This window comes from Mustela lutreola, chromosome 17 (genome assembly GCF_030435805.1).
Source record: "Mustela lutreola isolate mMusLut2 chromosome 17, mMusLut2.pri, whole genome shotgun sequence".
Classification (NCBI taxonomy): domain Eukaryota; kingdom Metazoa; phylum Chordata; class Mammalia; order Carnivora; family Mustelidae; genus Mustela; species Mustela lutreola.
Genome location: NC_081306.1, coordinates 9,247,169 through 9,259,906, shown reverse-complemented (window position 1 = coordinate 9,259,906; position 12,738 = coordinate 9,247,169). Strand labels below are relative to the sequence as shown.

Here is a 12,738-nt window from a genome sequence, read left to right as displayed (position 1 = left end):
AAGAGGCTTCTAAAATAATCCAGGCTTTGGCAGAGCCTGTAGGATATCCTGGGTGAGCAGATAGGGGAGGGATTTAGGTAGGTGTCAAAGGTGAGTCCAGAGATTTGGGCCTGAGGACCAGAAGGATGGAGCTGCTATTAACTATGATGAGGAAGGCCGGCTAGTACGGCACCGGGATGGAGGAGGGAAGAGGAGCTTGAGGTTCTCCCTGATGTCCAAGTGGAGGGGCTGGGTAGGCAGCAGGATATTTGGGAATAGAAAGCTAGGCTGAAATAGGAATGTGGAGGAATGAGCCACAAGGCCGGATGGGATACCAAGAAAAAGAGGAGAGACAGAACAGGGCCAAGAACCACACCGTGGAACCCTCTAGCATGTTGAAATCCAGAGGAGAGAAGGAACAGCTAAAGAGGCCAGAAAACAATGACAGTCTTCCACTCCATTGAAGGATTTGACAGTCTGGCTTTGTCGATCTTCAACAACCTCGTGTTTTAAATTACCTTTGGTTATAAGTGAACTCAAAATTTTTATTCTTAAAGATTTCTGTTGGGGCGCCTGGGTGGTTCAGTGGGTTAAGGCCTCTGCCTTCGGCTCGGGTCATGTTCTCAGGGTCCTGGGATCGGGCCCCACATTGGGCTTTCTGCTCTGCAGGAGGCCTGCTTCCTCCTCTCTCTCTCTCTGCCTGCTATTCTGCCTGCTTGTGATCTCTGTATGTCAAATAAAATAAAAAATAAAAATCTTTACAAAAAAAAGATTTCTGTTATTTTGGGGACACTTAGGTGGCTCAGTTGGTTGAGCGTCAGACTCTTGGTTTCGGCTCAGGTCATGATCTCAGGGTCCTGAGATAAAGCCCCACGGTGCGCTGCACTGGGTTCTGAGCTCAGCCGGGAGTCTGCTTGGAGATTCTCTCCTCCTGACCCCCAACCCCGAAACACATGCACATTTCTCACACTCTTTCTTTCTCCAAGGTTAAAAAAAAAAAAAAAGATTTCCATTATTTTCTTAACGATTCATTCTTGATGTTTTGCAAAAAAATTAACCGTGGACCAAACAAGGACAGGCTTCGTCTGTTGTAACTGGAACTTGGTGAACAATCGGCCTTCTGGCATAAGGCAGCACAGGAAAAAAATCAACACTAGAGAGTTTTATTAATGAAAAAACAAAAACTTCTTAAAGTTTATTAACAAAATTCACATAACGATAATTGCACATTTCCTTTTCTGCCAACGCTACTCATTTAGTCACTGTCATCCTTTATAAACAGGGGAAAGTGGACATACTTTAAAATCTTTCTGATAAATATATCGCCATGCTGCATCCGGCCTGGATGAGGCTCTTCAAGACGGTGTAGGCTGGAGCCTGTTAAAAATGACAATAAGCAAACGAAAGAAGTATGTTCTATGTTCACTTGTAGCAGTAAGACATGGCCTGGTCTGGCCAGGCTGGAACGCTCTAGGTAAGACGTAAGATCTAACAGACTCTTAATTCACAAGGTTGGGATGGTTCCATAACTGCCAGAACATCTGAATCACCTAGTGTCTCATCGGGAAGGGGGAAGCTGCCAGGGGAGATGGTGAGGGAGGAAGGAGGAAGTAAGATTCCTAGTGGGGAGCACGGATTTGCTTGCCTTTCTGTCAAAGCCGTATATTGGTTTGCTTTCTTGGGTGGTTACTTTGAAATCTATTTCTCTGGAAAAGAAAACCCTCCCGCCCCTTAATCTTCCTAATAAGGTATTCAAAGCACCACCAGCAAACAGTACATAGGAAGGTCCCCTACCAGTTGTGCATCATGTTCAAGGCCTATGTCATGGTGCTCCAGCTCTTCATCCCGAAATTTCTTTATCACCTGGTTAAATACAGAGAAATCAGAGTAAGTCAGCATCCAACTCTCCCACTGTCCAGTCTTCTTCTGGAGGCTAAAGCCTCATACTACTGCCCAAGACAGGGGTAGGCAAACTTTTCCTACAAAGGGTCAGGGAGTCAGTACTCCAAACTCCACAGGCTGGATGGTTCTCTTCACAACTACTCCATGCTGCCAGTATATGGGGAACAGCAGCCACAGACATGTAAGCAGATGGGTACGGCGCTGTTCCAACAAAACAATTTAGAGAAACAGGTGGTCTGCTCCAGACCGGGGTTTACCAACCCCAAACTTAGACTTAAAAAAAAATTGAAGTTCCCTTATCTGCTGTAGAAAATTGCCTGAAGATACCCGTTAGCTCATTTATTTAATCTGAAGAGTCTGTGCTTGCATTTGCTGAGCAGCTATGGATGACCCAGAAGTGGAGGATAAAAGCATGGGCTCAGGAGACACAGCTTCTGGTCCCAAGTCTGCCGGAGACAGGGCTGGGTCACAGCCGGGACCAGTGCCCATGGCTTTGGCTTTCTGTTCTTCCTGCCTTAAGAATGAGGCACTGTCCTAGGTTTCTATGGCCTGTCATTCCCTACCTTTCTATTTTTTTCCTTCTTATTAAGTTGCATACCTACCCTTTTCTCCCTTATTGGCCTCTTTCCAGAGTATATTCAAATACCTGAAGAAGTTCCGTGTATTTTTCAGGTTCCTTCTCCATCAGCGTCCTGATCTGGTTGTTATAGTGATGTGCTATGGACTCTTCCACAGCCACAGTGCAGGCCATTGCTCCCTCTTTCCCAAGCAGGGCGGTTCCCGCACCTGGAACGGTCAAATCCAGAGCAGGAAAGGATGGGCCTAATACCACACTACGGAGGGAGATCATGTCAGGTCAGGGTTCATCCACCTCGACACTACGGGCTCTGGGGCTGGGTAATTCCTTGCGGGGGCCATCCTGGGCATCATAGGCCACTTGGCAGCTCCCCGGCCTCTACCTACTACACGTCAGCAGAAGCCCTGGTCATGACAACCAAAAATGTCTCCAGACGCTGCCTAGTATCCTTAGGAGCAACCTACCTCCATGAGAACTTCTGTGTTAGGTGGTATCAGGTCACGAGGTGAAATCCTGAATCACAGAATAGGAATACTATTCTCTTTTCAGGGCTCTTCTGAACCTTCTGCTTACGGCAAGAAGAGAGTCTTCATTTGGGGTGAGTGTGTCTTTGATTCTCTTTTAACATTTACTCTTCTCTCTTTTTTAAAAGCGTGCTATCTCAGGTTTAGAACCTGTGTCAGGGATTATCACTTGGCCACACCTGAATCGCTCTTTCTTTCCCTCCTCTGTTGTATTTGTTTTTATTGTGCCTTCTATTTATAAAAGTACTGATTTAAATAAATAAATATTTAAATAAATTTAAGCAAAAAAAAAAAAAAAAGGGGCCATTTAGCTTTTAAAAAGACTAAGGAAATAAGAAGGTTCTAAGAGAACATGAAAAGAATTATGGAATCGGTACTTTAACAATTTAATTGTGCCAGACCCCTAAGCTCACGTAAGCTCTTCTGGACAGACACATACCCAGTGCAAACCCCGCCACGTTCCAAAAGGGCATCAGAATCGTCGGCCGCACCCTGAATGCAACCAACAACTCGTTGAACTTTTTCAAGTGATCCTTTTCTTGATCCCACATTTTCTGTAAAAAAAAACAGTAAAGACATTTGAGCATCACATGGAGGCCACGTGCTGTATACCAGGCAAGGTACATGCCCTGTCCAGGGCGGGAAAAGGAAGCAAAGTGGAAATGGAACGAATAAATGGGAACTGCTATTTCCCCCGTTCCCCTTGAATCACTGGAGGGAAAAAGCAAAACATCAGACTAAAAAGCACTGTGGATACAGAGAGTGCCAACAAACCGAGAGAAGAGCCTCTCTCTCAATTCCCATTAAGTGGGCCCAAACCTTGGTTCCAGCAGAAGTTCTCGGACCTGCACAGCCTATTAAGGGACAAGGCCCACACTAATGAGAAATGAGATGTTCAGCCCACTCCGACATCAGGAGGGCACCGTTAGCACCTATTGGGTCATTGCCTTCTCAACTGCGAGAAAGCAAGTATCATTTACATCAAAGGAAAAAGGGGGGCGCCTGGGTGGCTCAGTGGGTTAAGCCGCTGCCTTCGGCTCAGGTCATGATCTCGGGGTCCTGGGATCAAGTCCCGCATGGGGCTCTCTGCTCAGCAGGAGGCCTGCTTCCCTTCCTCTCTCTCTGCCTGCCTCTCTGCCTGCTTGTGATCTCTCTCTGTCAAATAAATAAATAAAATCTTTAAAAAAAAAAAAAAGGAAAAAGGGATAATGATAAAAGAGCTAATACTTATATGCACTCCTAAGCGCCAGGCGCCGTCAAACAGCTTTAAGAAGGCAACTCATTTAATCTGCACAAACTACTATTGTTATCACCCCCATTATACAGATAGAGGAAGTGAGGCACAGAGAGGCTAAGGAACTTGTCCGAGAACTCAGAGCAGGCAATCTGACTTGTGCTGAGGGTCTACTGCACGCCGGACATGGTATTAGCTGCTCTGTGCCACTTCATTTATTCCTCACCAAAACCCAATGAGGTAGATGTTATTAGCTCATTTTGTAGGTATGGACATGGAAATGGAGACACAGAGAGGTCATGTAACTTCCCCAAGGTCAGTCACACAGGTAGGTGGTGGAAGCAAGCTGGAATGTGAACCTGGGTCCTTATGATTACAAAGTCCAGGCCCCCCCCTCTGCTTCTCAGTAGAAGATATAAAATATCCCCGCTGGGGACAGGCTCACACCCTCTCCGCAACGGGTGCTCTCACCTAATGCAATGACTCTTAACCATTTTTTATCCCACAACACGATGAAATTTTAGTACCTCATATATACCACATATCCGTTTATGTACTACATGTCTGTTTGTACTTTATACATAAGAATAATATACTTTTCACTCCCAAGCTCCCACCCTGATAGGCAATTTTTGCTCTCCCTTGCAAATGCATAACGTAATGTGATTCATGACTCTAAGGCCTTTGGATCCCCACGTTGCTCAGTAAGACCAGGCTGAGAGGGACAATGAAGTACCCACCTGAATGACTGGCCCGACACTGGTCCGGCCCAGGACGGCCATCTGTCCTGCATAGATTCGGTTCGCTCCATATTCACCTGCGTGATCCACCCGGATTATTCGATCCACAGCTGCCCGACTCATACTGTCTAAGGTCATTCCTGAACTGGAAAACCTGACACTGATTCTTCTTCCAAAAGCTGCAATGCAAATGTTTATTCTTTATTACTCTCGGGTAGAAGAGATGTTTCCTTCTACAGGAAGAAAGGGGCACCTCAGAACAAAGGTCACAGATGAGATACCATAAGTATGATATATGCCCATAAATGTATTGTTTAACCTGCAGTGGTTTGTTGTTGTTGTTGTCATTGTTTTTAACAGACAGAGATCACAAGTATGCAGAGAAGCAGGCAGAGAAAGGGGGAGGCAGGCTCCCCGCCAAGCAGAGAGCCTGATGCAGGGCTCGATCCCAGGACTCTGGGATCATGACCTGAGCCAAAGGCAGAGGCTTTAACCCACTGAGCCACTCAGATGCCCCTGTTTTGTTTTTAAAGCAAGCTATCTGCAGGGCACTTGGGTGGCACACAGTTGGTTGCGTGGCTGCCTTCAGCTCAGGTCGCGATCCCAGGGTCCTGGGATGGAGCCTCACATCAGGGTCCCTGCTCAGCCAGGAGCCTGTTTCTCCCTCTCCCTCTGCCACTGCCCCTGCTGGTGCTCTCCTGTTCTCTCTCTCTTTCTCTGTTAAATAAATAAATAATCCTTTGAAAATAAAAAAATAAATAAATAAAGTAGGCTCTACACCCAACATGGGGCTTGAACTCATGACCCTGAGATCAAGAAACACATGTTCTCCTGTCTGAGCCAGCCAGGCATATACCCCACCTTTTAAAAAAGTGAATTAGTTACCAACACTTAAAACATATATTTTACCTAAAGATCTGGATTTCTGGCTTCACATGAAGCATAAAAAGATCTGGAAATACTGAACCTGGCTTTTCAGCAGGCAGCTGACGTGGCAGTGAGACATGGGGCCTCTAGAAGAGCTTGGTTCTCCGGTTGACCTACCCTCCAGGCCTGCTTTGTTCCCACCCTTGGCTGCACCAAACCTCCTAGGGAGCTTTCAAAACCAGGATGCTCCTCCCCATTCGATCTTGCCGTGGATTTTTTAAAAGCTCTGTGCACGAATCTTTTCTGCAGCCAAGGTTGAGAACCACAGATTTAAGTTCTCTCAAAACGCCTGGAGCATGTGATTTGGTGAATAAGCCTTAGAGCTTAGGTTTGATATTGTTATGGTACATTATCAGTTCAACTCCTCTCTTCGAAATATAAATTCTTCAGGACGGATTAAATTTTGTCTTTTAAAAAATCTCCTAGTAGTAACACCTTGATTGTATTCTCTGAGCTTTGCATTAAGGCATCTCCAGTTTTTCCCCTAAGAGTTTTACAATGTGTTCAGGTATATAAGGGGTTATCAGCTCATTAAGCAGATATGAAAAAGAGATCCAGTGAGGCCAGTCAGTTTGTAATGTGAATTGTGATGTGTGTTGGTATCACCCTGAGATGTGTTTCAAGGCTCTTAAGCACGACTACCAGATCTTTAATATAGACTTCTTTTCATTTAACCTAACTTCTACAGCCTAAAAATGTGTGGAAAACTTCACTTTGAGTACATCTGTAGGGTTTTCATTAAAAGGCTTGAGTGCTTTGGACACAAGGTGATGGGACAGGCTGGATAAAATTTGAACTTTTCGACCAGGTTCAACCAGGGTTTTAAATGCCTCACTAAACAAAGGAGCATGGACATGGGGGTCTGAAATATGGTGACCTAGCTTTGAGCCATTCCTCTGCATGAACTGCTCCATCTCACTGAACATATCTGATTCAAGAAACTGACGGAGAGGGACCTGGATGGCTCAGTCGTTGAGTGTCTGCCTTCGGCTCAGGTCCTGAAATCAAGCCCTGCATCTGGATCCTTGTCGGCAGGCTCCTTGCTTGGTGGGAAGCCTGCTTCTCCTTCTCCCACTCCCCTTGCTTGTGTTCCCTCTCTTCCTGTTTCTCTCTCTCTCTTCTGTCAAATAAGTATATATAATCTTAAAAAAAAAGAAAAGAAAAGAAACTGATGGAATCCAGGAGATGGACACCAACAACTGGATGGAGGCAAGTTCTGCCAGGTATAATGTACCACTCAGATCTGTGCCATAACACAGCAGGTCACTCTGGTCATGACCATGTTTTTACATGGAGAACAATTTGGCACATTTGACAAAGGTAAGGTAGCCTGTCCCAAGTTGTTGCCTCCAACTCCAAGGACCTGTGCTCCCACTAACCTGGCCTCCTCGCAGAAAGAGGACTCCTACAGATTGAAACTGAAAATGACGTGCTGGCCCTATTTCTCAAGATAATCTTGCATGCTGCTTCTTTCATTTGTTACTCCTATCTCAAAACATGTTAATGGGAAAGACAACCAGGTACTTATTAAAACAAACAAACAAACAAACAAACACAACGTTTAAGGGGAAATAGCAAAGGGCTGAGTACACAGGATGAGTTCAAATACACAGCTTCTAATGGGCAGGACTGTATTTCTATTAAAAACATACTATGGGGGCAGATGGTTAAGCACCTGCCTTCAGCTTAGGTCATGATCTTTAGGTCCTGGGATCAAGCCCCACATTTGGCTCCCTGCTCAGCGGGGAGTCTGATTTTTCCTCTGGCTCTCTCCCACTCATGCTCTCTCTCAAATGAATAAATAAAATCTGAAAAGGAAAAAAAAAATACTACACAGTTCCCTAGCACTGCCACCACTTTTCCAGATTCCGGCACCTAATAAATGATTTATTTGTGGGGTGTGTGGAAGATTGGGTCTTGAAATGTATGCCATTTACCTTTTCACGATCTCTGCACGGTGTCTTTAAAAAGTATGGGATGGTTGGGGCATCTGGCTTACTCAGTCAGTAGAGCATGAGACTCTTAATCTTGGGGCTGTGTTTAAGCCCCACAGTGGAGGCAGAGACTACTGATTACTTAATGTGTTTCTTGTCTCTAACAGTAACCTTGGACAAATCAAAATCACCATTACTTACAAATAAAATTGGCAATAATAATCAGGTTATTTCGTTTTTAAGGAAACATATAATAGTAACAACTTTCGTAGTTATCATAAAGATAAAACGAGATACAGGAAGCAAAGTAACTTTATAAATGAAAAAGAATGATTCTTAATCTGCTATGCTCATTGGCTCAACAAAGGAACATTAAGTCACGTTTAACAATCCTCTGAGTTTTTCCCTGCACTGTCACACATTTTAAATTTGAGTAAAATAAAGTTGAGGCCAGTGCTTGAAGCTCTCAAATACATCATTTTACGTTAGTGCTTTTCCAAACTGTGAAACACCTAACAATGATGATACCTAGGAGATTTTAAATGGTATATGGGAAGATCTTAAGTGGTTTATAAACATGCATTAAATACACCCAGGTAGTTAGAGTTACTCTCTTTTAAATCTTTCTCAATTCCTCTAATATCATTGAAGAGAATGTCTCAGTTAATAAATACCTTCCTAATACTTGCTAATTCCCTCTCCCCGCCCCCCCCCCTTTAAGCATAAAGACGGTTTGGGGTTCAGGCCTTGGTAGACAATCTAACACAATTCATTAATTTGTTTTCAGCACTTTAAAAAAAAAATTACTCTATTAGGAGCCAGCAATACTGGTTTTCCGCTTTTACCATGAGGATTTAATTTCTCTGAAATTATTTAATTTAAAAATGGAACACGGCTGCAGAAAAAGCACATTTAGTCATCAAAAGCACAAGTGGTTATTTCTAAAAGGCAAAAATCTTTAGGTGGTTCCGGAATGCTTTAACTTTTGGAGAAAACGACCTCACAACAATTTTCTGACGCAGCTCTGATGAAAAAAAGGATAGAAAGACCGGGGAATGGGAGAAGGTCCCATCTCCCTATCCCGATTACTATGCTTCTACATGCTTCCACCACCCTGGTGCTTCTCAAACTTCATGCAAGTCATTCGAAGGTCTTGGTAAAATGCAGACAAAGCGACCGTGTAAGTCGGGGGTGGGACCTTTGACCCTGCACTTCCTTCCCCACTCCGTTAATTATTTATTAATTTTATAATAATATGCAGTTTCAAAAGCTCACAATCTATTTCGTGATTATTTTAGTCTTGGAGGATTGGGTAGTTTTTACTGAGCAGCTTTGAAAATAAGTCACGTGCTTCCAGAGTTTTCTATAATGATATATATATGTAAAATTTATATTTTAAATTTATATAAAACATATTTAAATTTATATAAAATTTATATATATATAAAGTGAATTTTTTTTCAAATTTCTTTTCAGCGTTAACAGTATTTATTGTTTTTGCACCACACCCAGTGCTCCACGCAATACGTGCCCTCCTTAATACCCGCACTTCTAACAAGCCCACGCCTCTGGTCGCTTGACCACACTGTGCCTACGGAGGCCCTGAGCGAAGGCTAGAATAACACCCGCAGGGCACCGAACGTTCAAGGTCGCCACCTGTACTCAGCCTGGAATGCCCACCACACCTGCAGAGACGGCCCGGTACAGGTGTGCCATTACGTCATGCCACAACACGCCGACCCTGAGAGGACACTTCCGAGCGTCCCCGCTGACCACCACGCCCCTCCCACCCCGCATTCTCCCTACGCACTACGGTTCCCGCCCCGCCTATCAGCGCCCCGAGGTTCACGCCTCGAAGTCGCTCTCCGTCGCAGCCTTATGACGTCTATGAACGTCTGACCTCCCCCCCACCCCCCGTGACCTCTCCAGTGCAGGCCACATGCTAAAATTCCCTGGACCGCCGATTCAGGGCGCGGCCGCGGCCGTCCTCCTACTTTACCTGAGTACGGCCGCAGAGCGCCCGTGCGCAGCTGCCACAGGGAACGACCCGCCGGCTCCGCGGCGCAGCCCATTGCTGTGACAAGATACCCACTCCCCTGCGCGAGGCGGGATAAAAGTGCTTTCAGCGCAGACTGATGACGCAGAGCAGACGTATGACAAGACACTGCGTGCCCTCCCATCGGTGGACACGCCCCTAGGCCCCTGCTTCCATTCGATTGGCTGGAAAGGGCAAGTGGAAGGAGACTATTGGACATGATCACCATCAATCACTCAGGTGAGCAACGGTTGTGAAAGAGGCTTGGGTTGCTAGAGATGAGGATGCTGAATTGCTCTTCCCGAGATCCTGCCAGGGTAAATTCCTGGGAAAAAGGATCGTGAAGGGATCTTTTACTGGCACAGCCATTGTATTTTTTGCTCTACCAACAGGAAGGAGAGTTTTCTCTGTGTGTATCCTACATTGGCTTTAAAACAGTAGAAATTGCATGTTGAAATTAAACTCACATGGTCAATAGTGTCTCTAGGTGGTGAGACTAATATCCGAGGAGCCTTAGATCTCTTTTTTTTTTTTTTTTTTTTTTTTTTTTGTACAAAGAATGTGGTTTTAGGTTTTTTTGTTTCCACTTCTCTCTTGGTATTTATTTTGGTGCAAATTGTTTTGGGTATGGGATGGGCTAGGGAGAGGACTTAACACTTCTAACAAATGTACCACTCTGAGGGGGGATGCTGAGAATGAGGGTGACTATGCATGTGGGGGGCAAAGGGTATACGGGACATCGCTACCTTAATATTTCTGTGATTCCGTAACTGTTCAAGTTTTGTTGTATATTTTTAAAATAATGCAAATCCAATGATACAGCAAACCTCCTTCAAGGGATCTGTCCAACAGAAATAAATTTTCAGGGGCGCCTGGGTGGCTCAGCCATTAAGTGTCTGCCTTGGCTTGGGTCGTGCGGTCCTAGGGTCTTGGTATGGAGCCCCATGTTGGGCTCCCTGCTCAGTGGGAAGCCTGCTTCTCCCTTTCCCTCTCCCCTGCTTGTGTTTGCTCTCTAGCTGTCTGTCTCTCTGTTAAATCAATAGAATCTTAAAAAGAGAAAGAAAGAAAGAAAAACGTGTTCCTGGGTGGCTCAGTCGGTTAGGAACCTGTGCTGGGCTCAGGTCATGATCCTGGGGTCCTGTGATGGAGTCCTGTATCCGGCTCCCTGCTCATCGGAGGGCCTGCTTCTCCTTCTCCCTCTGCCTGCCGCTTTGCCTACTTGAGCTATCTCTCTGTCAAATGGGTGAATAAATTCTTAAAAAAAAAAAAAGTAAAAAAATTTTTTCAGATGTGTAGGGTATATATATGAAAGGAAAAAGTCAAAGATGCATTTCTGGAAGGATATAGAACAAAACATTTAATATTGGTAACTTTAGGGCGCCTGGGTGGCTCAATGGGTTAAGCCTCTGCCTTCAGCTCAGGTCATGATCTCAGGGTCCTGGGATCAAGTCCCACATTGGGCTCTCTGCTCAGCGGAGAGCCTGCTTCTCTTCTCTTCTCTCTGCCTGCCTCTCTGCCTACTTGGGATTTCTCTGTGTGTCAAATAAAGAAATAAAATCTTTTTTTTTTTAAGATTTTTTTTTTTAATTTGTCAGAGAGAGAGAGAGCACGAACACAGACAGACAGAATGGCAGGCAGAGGCAGAGGGAGAAGCAGACTCCCCGCCAAGCAAGGAGCCCGATGTGGGACTCGATCCCAGGACGCTGGGATCATGACCTGAGCCGAAAGCAGCTGCTTAACCAACTGAGCCACCCAGGCGTCCCAAGAAATAAAATCTTTAAAAAATATATATATATTGGTAACTTTAGAGGGTTGGGATTCTGAGAAGGGGCCTTTCACTTTCTACTTCACACCCTTGATCATATCTTTTTTCCAAATTACTATAAAATATTTAATATACTATAAAATAATTGAAGGTGCTAGTTATTTTCAAACTACTCTAACTACAAATAACAAACTATGGAATAGTTTATAAAATCCAAATACTTAGTGAAAGCAAGGATGATGTAACATTCTCATGTAAAGCTACTGAGAATATAAACCTCTCAAAGGCCCAGTGTGTTCTTTCTAAACCATCATAATTCCACTTCTAGGGGCACCTGGGTGGCTCAGTGGGTTAAGCCGCTGCCTTTGGCTCAGGTCATGATCTCAGGGTTCTGGGATCAAGTTCCGCATCGGGCTCTCTGCTCAGTGGGGAGCCTGCTTCCCTCTCTCTCTCTCTCTGCCTGCCTCTCTGCCTACTTGTGATCTCTCTCTGTCAAATAAATAAATAAAAATCTTTTAAAAAACATAATAATTCCACTTCTAGGTCTCTGTCCCTAAAAAGAAAATATGTTAACAAAAATTTATAGGTGTCCCAGTTATTGTCAGGAAAATTTCAAAACAAAATGTTAAGCAGCAAAGGTATGTTAAAAATTAAGACCCATCTGTATGATGTTATATTATGTAGCCCACTGAAATGTTTATAAAGAACTTTTGAAGAAACATAGTAAGTGAAAAAGAAATGAGAATACCAACATGTTTTTTCTTTGTTTTCATCCCATCCTTCCTTCCTCTGTGCTCTTTTGTTTTTCTTTTAAAGATTTTATTTATTTGACAGACAGAACACAAATAGTCAGAAAGGCAGGCAGAGAGAGAGAGGTAAACAGGCCCCCCAGCGAGCAGAGAGCCGGATGAGGGGCCCGATCCCAGGACCCTGGGATCATGACCCAAGCCTAAGACAGAGGCTTTAACCCACTGAGCCACCCAGGAACCCCTCCTCTGTGCTCTTTATCTGAAAAGGAATTTGGCTCAAAGATTAACAGTGACTGTTCATAAATGGTGCTTATATGTGATTTTTCACTTTTCTTCTCTGTAGCTTTCAGTGTCCCTGTATTTTCTATAATA

General features: G+C 44.4%; 1 protein-coding gene across 3 annotated transcripts; it reads right to left on the bottom strand.

The window, feature by feature from the left end:
* Positions 1–1,126: 1,126 nt before the first annotated feature.
* COQ7 (coenzyme Q7, hydroxylase) lies at positions 1,127–9,974 on the bottom strand. 3 transcript variants are annotated; one of them, XM_059155010.1, is made up of 6 exons: positions 9,817–9,974; positions 4,957–5,135; positions 3,422–3,536; positions 2,528–2,667; positions 1,774–1,842; positions 1,127–1,356 (listed from the first exon to the last, which is right to left on the bottom strand). In XM_059155010.1, exons 1-6 carry the CDS (start codon positions 9,887–9,889, stop codon positions 1,279–1,281), a joined length of 654 nt encoding a protein of 217 aa, XP_059010993.1. In that variant the 5' UTR covers positions 9,890–9,974; the 3' UTR covers positions 1,127–1,278. The 3 variants fall into 3 exon arrangements, with proteins under 3 accessions (XP_059010993.1, XP_059010994.1, XP_059010995.1); XM_059155011.1 differs by lacking the exon at positions 9,817–9,974 and adding an exon at positions 9,503–9,647; XM_059155012.1 differs by lacking the exon at positions 9,817–9,974 and adding an exon at positions 9,474–9,611.
* Between the last annotated feature and the right edge of the window lie 2,764 nt (positions 9,975–12,738).

Excerpts from the sequence above, each read along its gene's own strand:
- COQ7 (XM_059155011.1), bottom strand. The coding sequence starts at position 9,614 with ATGCGGGGTGGGAGGGGCGTGGTGGTCAGCGGGGACGCTCGGAAGTGT. Across the intron at positions 5,136-9,502 it reads GTACCGGGCCGTCTCTGCAG|CTTTTGGAAGAAGAATCAGT; the intron begins GTGTGGTGGGCA and ends TTTGCATTGCAG. Across the intron at positions 2,668-3,421 it reads CGTGGCGGGGTTTGCACTGG|GTGCGGGAACCGCCCTGCTT; the intron begins GTATGTGTCTGT and ends TGACCGTTCCAG.